The sequence below is a fragment of the Zalophus californianus genome, chromosome 7, assembly GCF_009762305.2.
Source record: "Zalophus californianus isolate mZalCal1 chromosome 7, mZalCal1.pri.v2, whole genome shotgun sequence".
Classification (NCBI taxonomy): Eukaryota; Metazoa; Chordata; class Mammalia; order Carnivora; family Otariidae; genus Zalophus; species Zalophus californianus.
Window position 1 is genome coordinate 16,197,522 of NC_045601.1, and position 19,580 is coordinate 16,217,101.

The window sequence follows — 19,580 nt, forward strand, 5'->3', positions numbered from 1 at the left end:
GTCGGCTACAGAATTATAAAAATAAGTTAGAAATGGATCAAGGAAAATACATTTGAATGGAATCGACACTTTGTACTTTAAAAGAATATCGATTTTCACCGTCTCTATTGGGTAGAGTTGCTCCAAGTGGAAAAATAATTGATTATTCTTCGTCAAGGAAAGAACTAGATAAAATGAGTTTAACCATTTTGTGAAAATTGTGATCTTGAGAAACAGAGGTGGCCCCATAACAAAAGTACGTGAAGAAAAGGCTGTGACAACTAATCCCTCATCTAAAGAGTCTGGCTTTTTCTAGGTGGAGAGGGTAAATAAAGCCAAAGCATTCTGGTGAATTCTGGAACAAAGCAGCATTTACTTCAACCTACATGGGTGCCTCCCACTATGTTTGGGACTTTTCTTCCCCAAATACTCCACCTCCCAACATCCTCATGTGTCACCTTATGTGTCACCTCAGGTTTTCAGTGGATTCATTGGAAATAATCCAGTTGCATGCGAAATAGTAATGCTGGGATCACCGGTTTAATTTTTTTTTCTAATTAAACGTCTGCTGTAGCAAACTGACTAATCTGTTTATTTCTGTGAAAGACTTTAGGTAAAACACAATAGTTGAATGGTGACCGCTCTCAACCAGCAAATTCAGAGGAGGCTGCTGCTGAGGATACTCTCCTCTTATTAACAGCTTACTATGTGCCACATCCTGTTCTAAGAGTTTTTCATGTATTTTTTAATTCTCATACTAATCCTATGAGGTGGGTACTACTTATTAGTCTCATTTTAGAGTTAATAAAACACAGGCACCAATTCATAGCCTCAAACTATGTATGGTCCCTGGGTCAAACCTAGCCCTAAAGTTTTACTGGAAAATCCATACCCATTCATTGACATAATGTCCTGTGGCTGCATTTGAGCTACAACAGCAGACCTGAGCGATTGTAAGTGAGACTTTAGGGCCCCGAAACCCTAACATTTACTCTCTGGCTCTTTATAGAAAAAGTCCACCAACCCCCAGTGTAAAACATGGTCAATTCACCAATCATGGAGAGGGGAAAAAAAAAAAAGGGCAAGAACACCTGGGCAGCCTGGAAGAGAACTTCTACCGAAACTTTCTTAGCAGAGAATATCCTGTCTTTATTGGTCCCCTTTTGTTCAGATCTTACCCATTTCCTCTCACCAAGGCTTAGCAACCAGCCTCAGAAAAAAACAACAGTGTTCATGGAATATCAGTTCAGTAACTTATGGCTCTCTCTCAGTATGGTGACTTTTGGCCAGGTGGAGAGATTTCAAGAAAAGAAAAGAAAAAGGACAGACCAAAGCAAGCTTTGACAACCATGAATTTCCTGAGAGGTTGCAAAATTTTTGGCAGTTTCACAGGTATTTCTTCGCAAGTACAAATGACATCATTGTTGAAATTAAAAAGAAAATTGGCCTGCTGTATTCTACATTTGGTATCCCATATTGTTTTGGTTGAGCATCAATTGATTTTTCTATTTTTACCAGGAAGTTATGTCATAACTATTTTTAGTAGACAGTGTCTGGTTCTGTCATTTATGGAACTCAACACACAATTATGCCTCAGAATTTTTTTTCTAAAGCTCTAAGAATGCATGTATTTGGTGCAGAATGTGCTCATCAGCAAATATTCCACTATACTCTGAAACATTTTAGATTAAAAGTCTAAAACAGGAGGAGGGCACTAACCAATCAAAGAACTTGGTATATTCCCAGGCAGCAACGTGGGTCCAGCTTTATAGTATATAAATTTGCCTTTAAAATATTCATATTTTTAATCATTAATTGTGAATGAGTTAGTATCTGAGCTGCTATGGTAATTTTTACTTTATCCTTAAAAACCTATCTATAAATCAAAGTCGATTCATAACTCAGTTTCCAGAGTACCTAATCCGGCCCATCAGCTGAGCCCGATTCACGTGGGGTCAAGTAATTTACGCAAACTTGTTCACTATCAAAGTGAAAAGAAAGTAGATGCCCGAGATAAGACAAAGCCCATGTTTTTTCTCTTCCTTTCCCTATCTTCTCCCAAACACCAACCAATAGAGAACAGCATCAAACAGTGACTCCCAAGCTCATCTGAATCCCAGTGGGCTGGGATCTTCCACCAGCCCTCTGCCGGGGCCATACCCAAGGCCCCTGAAATCACAGTCTCTGGAGGTGGGACACAGGTATCAGTACCTGTCTGGGAAGCTCCCAGATACCAGTAGACAATTGTGATTAAGGTGGAGATAGCCGGATGGCTTCAGTCCAGATACACCTGACATCTGCAAGTCAGGACACTTCCAGTCCTGCTCCAGGCCCTGCGGAGCACTTGGGAGCTCTCAGGTGGAGAAGTTATCCACACAATCTACTGGTGGGCGCGTTGGCACCCTTGTTCTTGCTTCTAACACATCATTAGTGCATTGCTGCAAATATGAAGAGGATTTTTAACACAACGAATATGGACCTCGGGTTCCTCTTAGGTGATGATCTGTTTAAACATTCACCCTACTCCTGCGTCTTAGGAGACAAAACATCCCCAATCCCTGGCTTTGTTTGCGCTTTATTTTGCAAGCATATTTATCCTGCACGACAAGCTTTAAAAGAACCAAAGAAGAAAGTTTGCCTTACCTCTACGATGCTTTTTAAGTCCTGCACATAAGTCCTTTCGGTCTCCAGAATCTCCTGAACAACTCTGTCCACATAGAGGAGCTTGGGGCTGGTGGCCGACTCGGCCCCTGTTCTGCTCGCCCCACTTGCTTCCATGCCCCGCGGGGCCCTGGGCTGAACGTCACCACCCTGGTCCGTGTCCTGCGGCCCAGCCCGGCTCTCCCGCTGAAGCTCGCTGCTGGAAAACGGCCCGGCTGGAAGCAGCTCCAGTTTTATGGCCCCGGCTTCCTTATCTGGGTGAAACAAGCCCAAGTGGCTGTTTGAGACTAAGGTCATTCTGCTGCCAAAGGAGCCATGGCTATCCCGGGAAGAGGCGGAGGACGACGTGGAGCCGAAGCTGACCGGGCGGTCGCTGTCGGAGAGCTCCATGGCCTTGGGTTCCAGGGTGTGTGGATGCCTGGCGGAGGCCTTGCGATCTGGAGTTTCTGTTACAGCTGATGGCACTTCAAGACACAACGGGTGCACATCTATATTCATTTTTTTTTTTTTAAGGAAAGAACAAAAGAAAGAAAAGGAGAAGGTAAGTATTTTTAAATTACATCAGACAAGGTTTAAAGGAGGTTAAAACCTAGCCCAAAAGTATGTATGGTCAAACGTTAAAAAAGGTAGTGGGTTCGTTGTAGAAGGAAATACAAAGGCACCCATGGTAGGTCGAGTTGCAAAGTCAGGGTTTCTAAAGCATCACCTGGGAACACATGAGAAATGCAGAGTCTCAGGCACCACCCCAGACCTACTGAACTTCAGTCCGCACTTTCACAAGACACCAATGCCATTGTGCATAAAGTTCGAGAAGCCCAGCAGCCACTGCCTCAAAGTGGGATCACCTGGAGTGACTCATACACACAGACCCGTCCAGATTTACTGAATCAAAGGCTCAGTGGTCAGGGCATAAGGCCTCGGTAGCGTTAACAAGCGCCGCACGTGATTCTTATGTGCTTAAAACACACCCTGCATGATTCGTATGGAATTTTACGAAACACTGATCTACATTTTAAGTACCCCACTCTCGTTCCACAAAATTTTCTACTTAACGGACGCTGACAATTTCACATTTCACTTGGATACGGCATGAAAAAAAAGTGTTGGGACAATAACTTTCTGATCCTGGGCAACAAAAGCCAAACTATTAAGACCCATACGTCCTTTCAAACGTTCTCTCTCAACACATTTCTCTCAATTTCTACTTGAAAGTTGACAGCGGGGCGCCTGGGTGGCTCAGTCAGGTAAGTGGCTGCCTTCGGCTGGGGTCGTGATCCCAGCGTCCTGGGATCAAGTTCTGCATCGGGCTGCTTGCTCAGCGGGGAGTCTGCTTCTCCCTCTCCCTCTGTCTCTCCCCCTGCTTGTGCTTGCTCTCTCTGTCTCAAATAAATCAATAAAATCTTAAAAAAAACAAAACAAAAGAAAATTGACATCCCATTTGTGGTGCATATGAAGTTATATTGTTATAGAGGATACTTGATTAACTACAACATTCCCCACATAAAGTTGACAACACAGCAGGGTAAATATACAATTAAATAATATAGAAACTCAATTATGAGAAAAATTATGTATTTTTAAAGAGAAAGGGCCGTTAGTGTTTAGAAGAGGGCACAAGAAGAGAGTAACTGCAAAGTCCAAAGGTCATTTAATCTATGTAGCATTTAAATCTTGAGGCCCTACGTGAAAGAAACTCAGAGAAGCTATTTTGGTGAAACACACAAAGTTCCAGTCTTCTTCATTTGCAAGGCAGGACCAACATTGTTTGCCCCTAATGAGATCCCAAGTTTATGGAACAATATACCTTGCAATGAAGAGTGTGATGAACGAAGACATTTGCTTCATTTTGGCAGGTTACTTACCACCAGGATCCATACCTACGGGTTTTCTTAGAAAAATACAAGAGTGCAACTTATGTTTGGAAGTTTATAACAAAACACACAACAAGAAGAATATAGATGATCATTTTTCAAAACATGAATTTGGTTTGGCTCTGTAATAAAGATTTTCAAAGAGCTGGTAGCGATATTTCTAGAATATAAAGAATCCATCCGGTCTGTATCCTTCCACAACCTAACTTTCTCCAGATAGCTTATATTCACGGCAAGTATTAGTGCCAACTTATAATGCAAATATGGCAATTATAAATGTAAAATCAAAGAACTAAATTGGGTCAACAAGCAGGAATAGTAAGAAATGTGTAGGAAATGAGTAATTTATCAGCATAACCACTACCACATGGTATAAACTTGCCACAAATTTTTAAAGCTTTTGCAATATTCTTTCTGCTTGCTCTATAACAACGTTATGGCCTATAAAACATGGATTGGTTATAGTAGTTAAAATGCACTTGCCCTAAAAAGCCTGATCCAACTTGAGTATGGCAAAAATCCAAGAATCAGCCAGGCATGTAGGTGTGCTTTCAGCAGAAGACACTTGCCCACATTTGGGACTGGTGTTAAGAAAGTCCTAGGCTGTCAAAAGTGGAAGCAGACCCAGCAAGGTTTTCTTCCCCTCATGATGGCATCCATCATAACCATAACCGTGAGGTTGATCTCACTTTCAGAAATGGGCACTACTTTGGGGGAAGTATATGATTATTCTTAAGGTCCCCCAGGTCCAGTGAGGCAATGATTTAGTACCGAAAATAAACTGGATATACTGTCCATGAAAGCCAGGGCATCTGGAAAGGTCCAGATCAACCTACTTCCCATAGACCTGGACACACCTTCTCTCCAGTATGGAAAACTATAACACTTATAAAACTCTTGGCATATACCATTATCAGGATTGGTGGAAATGAACACAATAGAGACTCATTTCTTTACTTTCATGCCACGTTAGCCAGCCAGTACTGGGACTGAGGGATTAAAGGGGACTAGAAGCGGCCAGGTGTTTCAGAGGAGTCCATGCTGGGCTGCTAGGGATGAGAGTGCCTTTCACACTTTCAAAGGTGGGAAAAAGTGGGATATGAAACTCACATCAACAGGAGGTCCCTTCATGGATAAATCTTAAATGGCAGCATGAATTTGGGCCCTGTTCCAGGTAAAGCTTCATATATTCTAATACCAGGCCATGTATTCTAGGCCACTGGGCTGGCCTATTCTTCAGACTGCCAACTAGGCTTTATTTTAAAATAGAGTATTTGAGATATTTGGTATCTAATATTTAACCAAGCTTACCGCCCCAAATTATACACCTTCCAAAATTGCCAAGGACAGAAGTGAAACATTTAATGCTAGGTCTCATATGATATGAGACTGAATTTGCTAATGGATCACATTTTTATGTTGATTCATTGCTTAGAAGATAATTATAGTTCTCTCACATGAGGAAATGGACCTCATAAAAACTGCCTAGTCTTGTTCTCACCTCCCGTGAAATAATTTAAAATTTCCACCCTGTCTGGATTATTCTTCGTAATATAGCACACCAATTACTGATATTTGTCTCCAGAGCTGTCCTGGTCAGCACAGTAGCTGACATGTGACCAGTAGCCCCATGTGACCACTGAGCACTGGAAATGCAGCTAGTCCAAATTGAGACATGGTGTAAGGATAAAATACATACCAGATTTCAAAGACTTAGTACAAAACACTGCCTTAATAATTTTTACATTAATTACAGGGTGAAATAATATTTGGGGATAATGAGTTAGATAAAATATCTTCTTAAAATTATTTTAACTGGTTTCATTTTGCTTTTTTTAATATTGCTACTGGAAAATTACAAATTATATATGTGGCCTGCATTGTATTTTAGTTGGACAATGAAGTCCTCTAGATCATTATATTGTTCTGTAAGATTCACATTTATTTCCTTATCAATCTTTATTCAAATAATAGTGAATGGAGAGGCACCTACAATTCCGAGGTTGTCTTTTCTTCCCCTCCATTCATTAATATGCCATGTTGTTATGAGCTAATAAAAACAGAGGTGAAGGCAGTCACTGTGTACTAGATATTGGGGTCATCATCCCCCTGGTATCGGCAACACCCAGATAAAAAGCTGTAGAGCAAGAAAGCCTCTTCCTCCACCTTGAGTGAAGGACGTTGACAGTTTGTATTACCATTTGGCTAACGTGATGCTTTATTTTTCTTCTTATAACCTTTCTTTCTTCTTACCAAAACCCAAACACTGGGAGATTACATAGCATCTTCTGAGAACTTGCCCACCATTGCTAATGGCCCATGTCAGCGGGTCTTTTGACTGTGAATATCCTGAAAGAAGCTGGTTCTGCCTGCCCAGAGGGTCTTGATCCATCTGATCTTTGGTAAACCCAGAGGTGGTGCTGGAAACCCAAGTCGAAGGTCTCAGAGTCTTAATGATTCTTCTATCTTATAGCCAGAGTACGGTACTGTCAGCCTCAAAGCCATTAACATAAAATAGTCCTTCTTGTGCCATCTTCAAGAAAAGGAAAATAATGGCTATAGAGCTCCACACAGGTATGCTTTCCCCCATTTTACTTCATGACAAGTCTCTCTCTAATTGTTTCTAGGTGAGAGAGATTTAATTCCTTGGCTTTTCTTTGTTTGCTCCTCAAATTTCCATCATTTTAACTGCTCTCCTTTGGAATGTCACTACCGGAATCAAAAGCAGCCCTTCTTGGCTCTAACTTGTCTCAGGCTGATTTAGGGCTGAGGCAGAACTTTCCATGGCAAGTGAGGCCCAGGCTTCCCGTGACCATGTTTACATGTTGAAGGGGGGACAGAGGGGTCCACAGCTGACCACTCCCTGTCACAACCCCCAAGAGGAGCTTTATGAGGCAAGGCAGAACTCTACGCACAGTGGGGGCTGATGTGTGATCAGGATTTCCAAGTTCTGCTCATTGCTATTCTAGACTTCAAATACCTAGTTTGAGTTCCTTGGCAGGGCAGTCATGGAAATCAAGAGAACGTGTTGCGCTCAAGACCAATGAATAACTAACATTATGTAGTTCCTTATTATACTGCCTGTGAATTTCTCAAAAGGGGGAAACCGACAGAGACACTAAAGTATAAGCAAGAAGTTCTTCTCCCAGCCGGCAAAGCCATTTAATACAGAGCCAGTCTCAGGCAGAGCCTCAAAGTTGTATACAAAGAAAGCAAACGAAAAAAACTTTTTAGAGTTGAAGTTATATAGACGAACCATTAGAGACGATGGACTCTGAAAAACAAACTGAGGGTTCTAGAGGGGAGGGGGTGGGGGGATGGGTTAGCCTGATGATGGGTATTAAAGAGGGCACATTCTGCGTGGAGCACTGGGTGTTATGCACAAACAATGAATCATGGAACACTACATCAAAAACTAATGATGTAATGTATGGTGATTAACATAACAATAAAAAATTATTAAAAAAAAAGAAATGTACATTTCTATATGTCAAAGACAACACCTGGTATTTGAGGAGAATCCTCCTCCGCTCTACACCTCTGAGATAGTGGATAGCTCACTAGATCAAAGCCACCAGATAGCAACATGAATTTCTAAAATACCAACGTGATTCTTCATTAATGTCAAGGCCAGGACCACAATTTCACATGTTCCTTAATGCTCGGAGTATTTACTCCCAGTAACATGATTTTCACACTAATCTGCAGTTCTTTGGAAATAAAGAAAAAAAAATAATCATACTACCACGTTAATTTCTTAGCTTTGACCGAATTACTACCGTGATGCCAGATGCTAACATTAGGGGAAGCTCGATGCAAGACGTAAAGGAACTCTGGACGATCTTGGAAACTTTTCTGTAAATTAAAAAAATTTTCCAAAGTAAATAGTTAAAAAAAATGGCATTACCATAGAAGAGTCAGTTAAGTCAGTATTTGTACAAGAAGATCAAGAACGGGAAGAGATATTTTGCGAAAATGCTCTTGTTCAAACAAGAGGCGAGAGGTTGAATGAGAAAGCAAAAACAAAGATTCTTTCAAGCTGTAAAGTCTGATACTAAATATTCAGGGAATTTACTAATGGATTCCCAGGCCAATGGATGGAGACTAAGGGATACAGTGGCTACGGTAGTTGATAGTTAATGCGGCTAATAGATAAAGTGCCTCAGCTAAGTGGTGACTCTAGAATTTCTACATTCAAGGGCACAAGCATGCCACAGTTTGGTTAAAAGGGAATTCCCTTAAGGCCTTTTATACAAATGCAGCTGTTTTTACCTTTATGGTCGGCTTCAGCGAATAGAGTTTCAGCTGAGTACACTTCCCGGCCTTCCCACCATACATAACAGCATGGCGGTCAAGTTCTCCTCGCCAGTGGAAGTGATAAGTGCCTCTTTGGGGGGAGTCTGTTTCTCAAGCATTCACCATCATTTCTCCACATTCTTTCCCTTCCCACGGGAACCCAGATGGGGCAGGGACCTTGCCTGAACCATGAACATGGCACCAGTGCCCTAGAATATGGCAGAGCACGAAGACAGAAGGAGGCTTGCATTAAAACTGGGTGTGGACATGCCCTGGGCCACCACATAGAAAAGTCTGGTTATCCTGAAGCTGACATGCTGGAGAAACCATGTGGTGAGACCACATTGACATGTAGAGAGACGCTCAAGCAACCCTAGCTGCTCCGGGGCCTTCTGTTTGAGTGTTTCCAGCCAAGGTACCAGCTGTGTGAGTGAGAAGCCTCCCAGGTGACCTCAGCACTGTCATGTCTGACTGCATTTCTCAAGTCCCTGATTCAGAACCACAGAACAGAGCCTCCTCTGAACTCCTGACTCACAAAACTTGGAGAGATTATAAATGATTGTTGTTGTTCCAAACCACTAGGTTTGGAATGATTTGTTATGCAGCAAGAGATAACCTGAACAGTCTCTATTATAACAGATTAGCTTTGCCATAATATGCCACTGCTTTAACTCTGCATCAAAATTATCCTAAAAAAAAAAAAAACCAAATCAAAACAAACTAAAGCCTCAAAGTTCATTCACATGTGTCACTACTTCTTAAAATTTTACAGGGGAGAAAAATAAACAGAGAGGGTTCAAAGTTGGACTGTGGATCAGAGACTATGGTTTCTGATTTCTAGTCCACTGTTCTTTGCCCTTGGGTATAGATGCATAAAACAGTAGGGCAGAAAAGGCGCTTAGAGATCAGGAAATGCACTTTAACATAAGCTCCTTGCATAAAGCACATGGTACCAATGTGCTAAAAGCCAAAAGGGCCTACATAGTGTATGTGTGTGTGTGTGTGTGTGTGTGCGTGTGTGTGTGTGTGTGTGAAGGAATGAATATGTACCCAACTGTATGTATAGAAAGAGCTCAGAGGATGGGCCAGAAATTAGGTTATGACATAACACTCTCTCTTGTGGTTGGAGGGTTTGCATTCGTGCCCTGGCCCTGTACCATTCAAGGTTTGTACTACAGTCTTTGGGTTTCAGGTTTCCTCATGTGTAAGTTAGGTGGCCAGATTCCATGATCCCAGCCAACCTTCGGAATGTGACTCCAACCCTGAAATAGACAGCAGGTCCGTTCCTGGCTGGAATCACAGCATACGCAGTAACTGCAAAATAGCAATTTTCTTCTCCATCCTACTAATGCCAGGTCTTGGATGCTAACACGTAGTTCAGTGACTCTGCCAAAGGCTATTAAAAAAAAATCTCTATTTTTAATTTAGATTAAAAATCTATGCTTCTTTGAATAGCACCTTCCTGTTAGTGTGGAAATACTGGTTTCAGGGCAGTAACTAAACAAGGATAGCTATATATTAAGGCTCTATTTGTATTGAATGCACTCAGTTCCCAAAACATTTCCACACCGTTGAAAGGGAGGCATTAGGCTAAATAACATTTTCAGGCGAGGAGGGGGGCTTAGAGGGAGGAGGAGGAAGAAGGGGAGAAATTCAAGTGACTAACAATAGCACTCTGAGTAAATAAATCCATCCACAAAGTACACTAAACATTTTCTTAGAGAAAAAGAGGAAGAGAATTCAAAGTGTCAACAATAGAGATCTGAGTAAATACATCCATCTAGAAGGAACAATATAAAACTATTAAATGTCATGTCCTTTCAAATTCTGAAGGGTGTAGAAAATGGACAAAATATGCCGTTTGGTAAAATGGACGGCTTAAATGTACAATGTGAACCCAATTTTGAATTTAAAATGCCACTTATTTATTATCCACATTAGAAAAAGATTGAAAGGTACAATAAAATAATAGAACTGGTTTTACCAAGTAGGAGCATAGTGATTTTTTTTCCTTTTGATATTTATCTGTAAATATCACTTTCCTCCACATGTGTATTGCTTTTATACTCTGAAAAAAGTTATTTAAAGAAATTAAAACCACAACCTCAGTTTGTATCAAATATTTAAATATTTTATATTAAAATAATTGATTTTTATGTTCAATATGATAAATGGAAGAGAATGCCATATATCTTCTTTGAAATATATAACTATCACTACATTAAAATAATAAAAATAAAATCAGTTTCAACGTGCAGTGTTGAATACAGTGCATGCCTCCTTCACCCCGATTATTCCTCCTAAAAAAAGTATTTCTTACCAATAAATATTCAAAATGGAAATTGCATTTACTTCCTCAACTTTGGTTCCCACCAGACTCAGAATAAATTTCACCACTACAGTTGCTAAGCACGAAATTTACAAACATTTATTCCACGCCCCCCCCCCCTCCAGCCCCCTTGCTCAGCCTGCAGTGAACCTCAGAAAGAAAGCACATTAAAATACTGGGCATTCGATGCGCAACAACCTGGGATTTTCGTTTTCCCCCCAGAATCACAAACACCAACCAGCTCTCTAGGTATTTCAACCTCACTTTAAGGAAAGATCAAAAAACCAAACCCAAACAAGGCAAAAACCATTTTAGACACCAGTTCAGAGAGAGAGAAAAAAAAAATCACCTTCTGGACTAATTCCATTGTTGGATAACTTGTTTCCATAGATCGCATTTATAACAGAACAGTTGTGACATATCCCAGGAAGCTGCTTTCCCTGTACTGTGTTGTGAAGAAAAGCCCCTGCAATGGGTTCTCCCCACCATGGACCGTCTCCGGCTGCTCCAAGACGGAAGGCACGAGTTTGTCCCCGCACGGGCATCGGTGCTTTGGGCACATTCACGTGGGCACCTACCTGTGCTCTCCCCAGGCTGAGCCACATCGTCTGCCTCCAGCTGATGCAGTGACCTCACTGGGAGCTCAGGTAAAACAAGAAGTCTTTACTAGTCCGTGCAGCTCCTTCCGTAGAAATATTGCATGAGTCAGCTTTTATCTCTCAAAAGCCAACACACAAAGGCTTTACAAAAACCTGATTTGCAACTTTCTCACTGCCTTTTCCCCCCTAGTGTGCAGACCACAGACTTCAGCATCACCAAGAGCCTTAAATGAAACATGACATCATTCAGTTGAGAAACAGGACAATAGACACCACTGTGGGTAACTTGAAAATGCACACTTCGCTGAGCAACACCCTGCGCCTGCCATTCTTTTGTGAACATCAAATACAACCCACACTCGCCTAAAGCGGCTTGGGCTTTACCTTCCTGGCTCTGGCCACCATTCTCATTAAATTCCACAAAAGAATCAAGATCTCGGGAGCGCTGATATTTTCAAGTTCACTTCCTGAATTGTAAGTGTGTTTCGAAGTAAATGGACACATCTCTAACTTAAGTTTTAAAACTGAAGTTTGCCGGTGGCAGCGAATCACACAGTTGGAGGAAGTTTGGGCACTTGGTTTCCTTTAACGAGACATTTAATACAGTTTTAAGTAGGCAACGTTAAACATGAATATATTTAAGTTTGATTTTTTAAAAAAACAGCATTTAAAAACCCATCTGAAGAAAAACATCTAAAATGTAAACTCATAGGCATTTCTTAGGAAAACAGTCAAATTCTGTGATCTTCTAATTCACAAATACGAGGTAGGAAAGACAGAATGATCGAACTCCAACACTTTAGTACAAGAGACTTCCAAATTATTTTGGATTTCGATTTCCTTAAGGCCACCTGTCCTTAAAATGCTATACGTATTTTTATAGAAAGACTCAAAATGTTCATATTTGAAAAAGATATTGAGTTCTTTAATTGAAGGGTCTTCAAAAGTACAAAATGTTACTGAAAACTGGTATGACTGCACCATGGAGTTAAAACTCAAATTATGGATTATGCCCATGTATAGACACGGAAATGTAAACTCTTTCAAACGATCAAAATCGTTTAAATAGAAGTTTCATTTAAAACATTCGTTTGTGGTTATGGAAAATAACATTAGCTGATTATCTTTAATATAGCTATTTCTAGCATACCTATTAAGTGATTTTAAACTAACAACATAATAGGATAATTTGCCTTAATGCCTATTTCCTCTCGAATAAGGCTGAACATACGCAAGGCCACTTAAGTAAGCCATTTTGATGGAAACTGATCAGTCAGTTCAGAAGACAACTTTTCGAATAGTTTCTCTCCCACCAAATTCACCAGTTTGACGGAAGTCACTAAATCGCAGATGCTGAAAAGGCAGTTTGTGAGGCAGGGTCCTCCCTGGGCTGTGGGGACTCTCTCTCTTTTTTTTTTTAAGATTTTCTTTCTTTATTTGACAGAGAAAGACAGCGAGAGAGGGAACACAGCAGGGGGGAGCGGGAGAGGGAGAAGCAGGCCTCCTGCCGAGCAGGGAGCCTGATACTGGGCTCGATCCCAGGACCCCGGGATCATGACCTGAGCCAAAGGCAGATGCTTAACAACTGAGCCACCCAGGCACCCCTTCGGGGACTCTCTTAATCCTCCATACTAACCTCCATTTTTAATTTTTTTTAAAGATTTATTTATTTTTGAGCGCGCGTGAGAGAAAACGAGTATGGGGGAGTGGCAGAGGGAGAGGGAGAAGCAGACTTCCTGCTGAGCAGGGAGCCTGATGTGGGGCTTGATCCCAGGATCCCGGGATCATGACCTGAGCCAAAGGCAGATGCTTAACTGACTGAGCCACCTAGGCATCCGGCCAAGAAACATTTCTTAAAAGCCATTTCTGAGAGATGCTGTGTACATTGTAGGTGAACAAAACAGCAAGGCTGTATCCAGTGCGAATGCTGGGCGGTCAGTAAACATCCCCATTGGACAAGTGACTTGACTTGCGGGGGCAGCACAGGGCGTATTTGGTCCCATGGGTCAGTCGTTTGTCACTTCACCTGTGTTTCCTGTTTTAGCAAAATCATCAACTTAAGTAAGGAAACACCGCTCATATCACTCACAAGTAACTGCAACCACTCTCTATCACACCTGGAAACGTGGGTGGTTCATAGGATTTTGAATCTAGTCTTTTAAAATCTAACTTAAAAAAAAAATCTAGCTTTTTCAGAGCGGGGAATACACACACACATACACACACACACTCACACACTCTTTGCCTTTCTATTTATCCCAGTACCACATATTTGCTAAGTGAATTAACAGATGAACGGAGCCCAAGGCCCAAGGAGGGACAATACAGAGGCCTAACAGGGGAGAGGAAGGGAAAAGGGAAGGGAGAGGAACATTTCTTGAGCAACATTCAAGGTTCTTTCACACCTGAGAGCAAAAGAGCCTTCTGTGCCTCAGTGTTTTCTTTTTTTTAAAAAAATTTTTTTAAAAATGTTTTATTTATTTATTCATGAGAGTCAGAGAGAGAGAGAGAGAGAGAGGCAGAGGCAGAGGGAGAAGCAGGCTCCCTGCCTAGCAGGGAGCCCGATGTGGGGCTCGATCCCAGGACCCCAGGATCATGACCTGAGCCGAAGGCAGACGCTTAACCATCTGAGCCACCCAGGCGCCCCTTTTTTAAAAAAAATTTTTATTGTTATGTTAATCACCATATATTACATCATTAGTTTTTGATGTAGTGTTCCTGTGCCTCAGTGTTTTCTTAAGGCCCCTCTCTCTGCCCCACCTTACTCTGCAAGGTTTTCGCTTTCCAGTCCTTCCCATCTCTGATCCCACACATCGCTCACACCAGCTGGTACCGGTCCTTGCAGGGGCCCTGCTGGACTTCTGTGTGCGGAGCAAAATAAATCCCAAGACGTGCAAAAGGCATCCTTGCTGCTTCTTCTTGTATAATTGATTTGCCAATATTAACAGCAGGTAAAAAGACTGCTCGGCAAAATATCCTTGTAAATGATAGTGGGATCGGCCGCAGATAAACTGCACATTGATGCCTTGTTGGGTGAAAAAGATAACTCTTACTGGAAAGCGGCTCTTTTTCCTTCACGGGCAGCACTGGTTACACAATCAGAAGTGCAGGAACGATTCCCAGTTTCCCCGCCAGGGGTGGGGGCCCAGGGGTGAAAGAGCAGCACCCACAGAACACACGTCCACGGCCAGCAGGCACGAACCGGCCAGCCAGCCAAGTGCAGTCCAGCCTTGTGGCCTAATTGGAAGAGGACCAGAAAGCCCCACTGTTGAAAAACATCCTTTCCCAGAAATCTGCCATAGGGCCCACGCTTCTACTCTGAGAAACCAGCTCCTTTTGGTTTAAGGTAAAAGTTGTCAGTTAACACTCTCATCTCCCCTGGGAAGGGTTAGGGTGTCATTGCCACAGTCCTGTGAGTTAGCCTGGGCGACCGCATCCTTCCAAGGAACCATACGGGCCTTTTAGGAAGAAGCCAGGATGGGACAGAATGGGGAGGACTGGGAGGCTGACGGGGGAAGCAGAGAGAGCACGCAGTTCTAGGGGCTTAACAAGGTCTGACCTAATTGCAACAGCTCCAAGGAGCTGGGCAACAAAGGGCGAAAGAATGTCCTGGAGAAAGGAAGAAGGACAAAGTCAGGCACACTGTTTTTCTGAATTCAGGGAAAGATTTTGCTTTATACAATCAATACTGGATAAGGCCAATTTAGAAAATCATCTCGCATTTTCAGATACAAAGGTGCTAGAAGTTACAAGGGGCTTTGCTTCAAAACACAACTAATATTTTTATACACAGAACGTAACAACTAAAACGCTGGAGCGGGGGCCTGGTTATCTTGCAATTTGAGATATTGCCATTGTAATACACTTCCCAAAACAAATGGTAAAACCAACCGTTTTCTAAAGCACAGGCCATTGACAAAACATTCTTATATTTTTAGTTTATTAGAACTCTTTTATTTGAAAGAATGAGGCACAAGATTACCTTTTTCTAAGTGCATGCCACAGAATAAATATGACAAACATTAGAACCGGTTGCCTGCCAAGAGGTGCCACACAGCCCCAGTGATGTCCCTTTGAAGGACACACTGACCTTCCTCCTTAAAGTGGGATGTAATGTACTAACACCTTTCTGCATCACGGGTGTTTATTAAAAATCTATATACACTCTTCCAGACAGCCTACTCTAAACCCAGAGAATGTCACTAACCATAAATCCTGCCTTGCTATTGTTATACAAACAAAACTATATACTTTGTTAAACAAACAAAAAAAGCTAATCTGGTTTTTTTCTTTCTAAGAGACTCTTCTCAAAGTGAAATAATTTTAATGGTAAGTGAGTTTGTCTTTGCAAATTTAAAAAGTGTTTACTCTCAACAAAAGATACAGATCTAAGGCAGACAAAAGCACTCACGTATAGGAGAAATTAAATGAAAGTATTATTTTTTTTTTGTTAGCCCTGAAGTACTGAATCTAATCATAGAAACCAAACTATAAATAATAAATGGTTTCCCAGGACTCAAACCATCCACCTGAAAACATAATTCCTCACCCCCTACTGCACTAAAATGTCAGTATCGAGTCATGGTCGTAAGAATTTTAGGAACCAAACACACAAAGCCCATTATGCACAACACTTTCTGACAGTCAACTCTTTACCTTGCAATCAAGTCATGCTTTAACTTCTCGATCATGTTAGTTGGCCATGAAAGTCAGCTGAGATCGCCTGGAAGGAAGGCACATACTCCGGGGCTCTAAAATTCTGCTGTTTCAGGACTTCCTCCATGGGCTCATTCCTCCGACTCTAGGACAATCATTAGCTCTGTTTTTCACTCTGTTCTTCTATTAGGATATTTTGGTCTTTATTGTCCAGAGACGATGAAATCAAGTCTTAGTTATTTCTGAACCGAACAATTTTTAGATATCGAGCAAGCAATATGTTGCAAATCGTCTCTTGCTTTCAGTCCTAGATCAGTCCCATCTTTAAGGACACCATGGGAGGACTCGCTGTGCTAAGCACAATGAACTAATTATCCCTCTAAGAATGCAGTATGTTTCCAGACACATTTTTCTCCAGGAGATAACACACATCTAATCCATTCATAACGAAAGGCATTCAACACACTCTATCCTTCTGAAAACACTCTTCAAAAAAATGTACTTGAACTTGTAAAAAAGGGCTTGGATACTTTATTGATATCCCACAGCACTCTTTTCCAAAATCATAATTAAAACAAGAATCGATTCTTGTTTTAGAGTAACAACCTTGGAGGTTCATAACCTTTATGTGAGCTTGCAAAACCATTTCACCTGCTGGCAGAGGACAGAGACAAACCCTCTTGGCCAGCTTCCCCCACCCCACCCCCCAACTCCCAGGTGATGGAGTGAGAGGGAAGAACGAGGCCAGGTAGACATCTCCAGCTGCACCCCTGGCCTGCAGACTCAGGGCTTCGATGGTTGGTTCAGAGAGCCGAAGATCAAAAGCAGCAGAGGTGAGTACGAGGCTTGTGGGGGAGACACAGCCCAGCTGCACAGGGCAGTCAGAATCTCTTCTGAACCGCAGCTGAATCTTCTGCATGGTTCCTGCCATCCTCTGGGATTGCCACCATCCATCTCCTTCCCCCAATCCCAAGGCTACCTTCAATGTCGCCGTGGCTGACAGCTTAACCTTTAATAGCAAATGGATTTATTGCAGGGGAGGCTACCTCATTTCTAGAACTGAAGAGGGGTCGGTTGGGCTATTCCTCTGGCCTCCTGGGCCAAGTCACGAGGCCAATCCCATTCATGTAGAAATTTCTAAAGGGCCCAGGATAGATCCCATTCCAGGAAAGCAGAACTTATTTTTCTCCAAAGGGATTGAGATGATTTATTACTTTCCAGGATCTTTTTTATTTTTTTAAAGATTTTATTTATTTATTTAACAGAGACATAGCGAGAGAGGGAACACAAGCGGGGAGGGGGGGGTAGTGGGGGAGGGAGAAGCGGGCTTCTGACTGAGCAGGGAGCCCGATGTGGGGCTCGATCCCAGGACCCCGGGATCATGACCTGAGCCGAAGGCAGACGCTTAACGACTGAGTTACCCAGGCGCCCTTCCAGGATTTCTTTTTTAAACTGAAGAAGGCAAAGAGGGCTGCCAGGTGAGATGTATATTATTACAGTGGTCGTAAACACCCATCCGTCACCGTGTGTACTGATCTTTGCCTTTTAGCGCTTTGGCACACACAGCAACAACCTGCTGACGCTTCTTCTCCCTTCACATCTTTTCTCTACTTTAACAGCGCCGACCCCTCACCCTCACTGACTGGGAACCTAGTCAACGCCGGGTTCTGTGCTGGGCTCGGTGAATGAATGGCACTGGCTTTGCCTTCTGGGCGTTCCAGCCTAGCAGGACCAGACAAGCATCAGAGAGTTAGTGACAAGTGTGACAAGTGTTACGAATCAGAGGTAACAAGAACTATATACATACGTATCTGCTCCCTCTTCCTAAACTGCCCTTCCTCCTATTCAAGCTGCCCTTCAAGTGATACTAAAAGTGGACAGTAACTTTATGTTGACAGTAAAATCAAGCGACGTGGGGCTGCCTTCCCTTCGATTCCCCTCCCAGTCTTGGAGAGTAAGCTCCATTGGACTCATCTTTCATCTTATATTTAATTACAAGGTAACCAAGCTGAGAGCCACATTTGCTGGAAGTTTTTGTGAGTCTAAACACTTGCCTACTTTCCAGTTCCCACAGAGATACATGAAGTAACTTGTTTATGTTAAGAGAACAAAGGAAGGGAAACAGAGCTCTCTGTTAGGCTGCAGGTTTCATCTTAATTAGGCCAAGAAACAAGTGTAACCCAATTTACTTTGGTTTATTCTGAAGAGAAGTTTTCGAATCCTGTACAAGTACATGAAAGAAAAAGAAGGAGAAACAGCCAAAATATACCAGCAGTTGAGAGGTGGGATTATGGGGGAGACCCCTTATTACCCACTGCGATCTAGTCTCTACATTTTCTTTAATGAATATATATTATTTGTGTAATCAAAGTAGAATCAGGGGCGCCTGGGTGGCTCAGTCGGTTAAGCGTCTGCCTTCGGCGCAGGTCATGATCCCAGGGTCCTGGGATTGAGCCCCGCATCGGGCTCCCTGCTCAGCAGGGAGTCTGCTTCTCCCTCTCCCTCTGCCCCTCCCCTCCGTGTACTCTCTCTCTCAAATAATTAAATAAAATTTAAAAAAAGGACAAAATTGATTTATGTGATAGTTATTCCCCCTATGCGGACACCATCCCCCAAGCCCATCTTCTTCGGCCCTGCTCTGCCCAGGTCTGCATGCCTGGCTTTCTGACGGGTGGCTTTCTGCTGGGTTTGGCTATTGGGAAGCTCCTGGGAAGCCCCAATATTATGAGGTAGGAGGAGATGGAAAAGGGGGCTGACCAGAGGCCTGAACACCTAGAGGTGTTCAGCAGTGGCTGCATCAGAGGTAGCCCCACCTCCATGGTTCCAGTTCTCATTGGGTCCCCTTGTCCCTTGGGGGTCCCTCTGGGTTGTCCCCAAGAGCAGTGGTTAAGGCTGCCTGTCATTGCTTCAGTCCCTGGGTGTCACACTCCTTGCCGGCTCCCTTGGCCACACCACCTTTAATGAAGTGACCCCTTCATTAAATTCTCCATTTGAGCCAGCTGAACTGATTCATTTTCTTGTCAGGTCCCTGGCTGATACAATTTTATATGCACTCCAGAATCTCTGGGCTGAAAAGCTGATACAGTTGGACTTCACGTGCTTAGTCAGAATGTTAACCACAGCTTTTTACTAGGGGGCACACTGCCAAATTTTAGCCTTTTTTTTTTTTTTTTTGGTTCATGGCCTGCT

At 42.5% G+C, this 19,580-nt stretch overlaps 1 protein-coding gene across 12 annotated transcripts in view; it reads right to left on the reverse strand.

Annotated features, from left to right (window-relative positions):
* Nucleotides 1–19,580, reverse strand: part of PLEKHG1 (pleckstrin homology and RhoGEF domain containing G1) — a 220,157-nt gene that overhangs the window by 86,204 nt on the left and 114,373 nt on the right. For 9 of the 12 annotated variants that reach the window (XM_027602566.2, XM_027602557.2, XM_027602558.2 and 6 more), the window contains one exon: nt 2,623–3,128. In XM_027602566.2, the coding sequence (XP_027458367.2) occupies nt 2,623–3,030 (408 nt within the window). In that variant the 5' untranslated portion in view covers nt 3,031–3,128. Of the gene's footprint in view, nt 1–2,622; nt 3,129–11,485; nt 11,647–11,714; nt 11,905–16,391; nt 16,550–19,580 lie in introns of those variants that run through there. The other 3 variants (XM_027602559.2, XM_027602565.2, XM_027602555.2) reach the window with 3 other exon arrangements.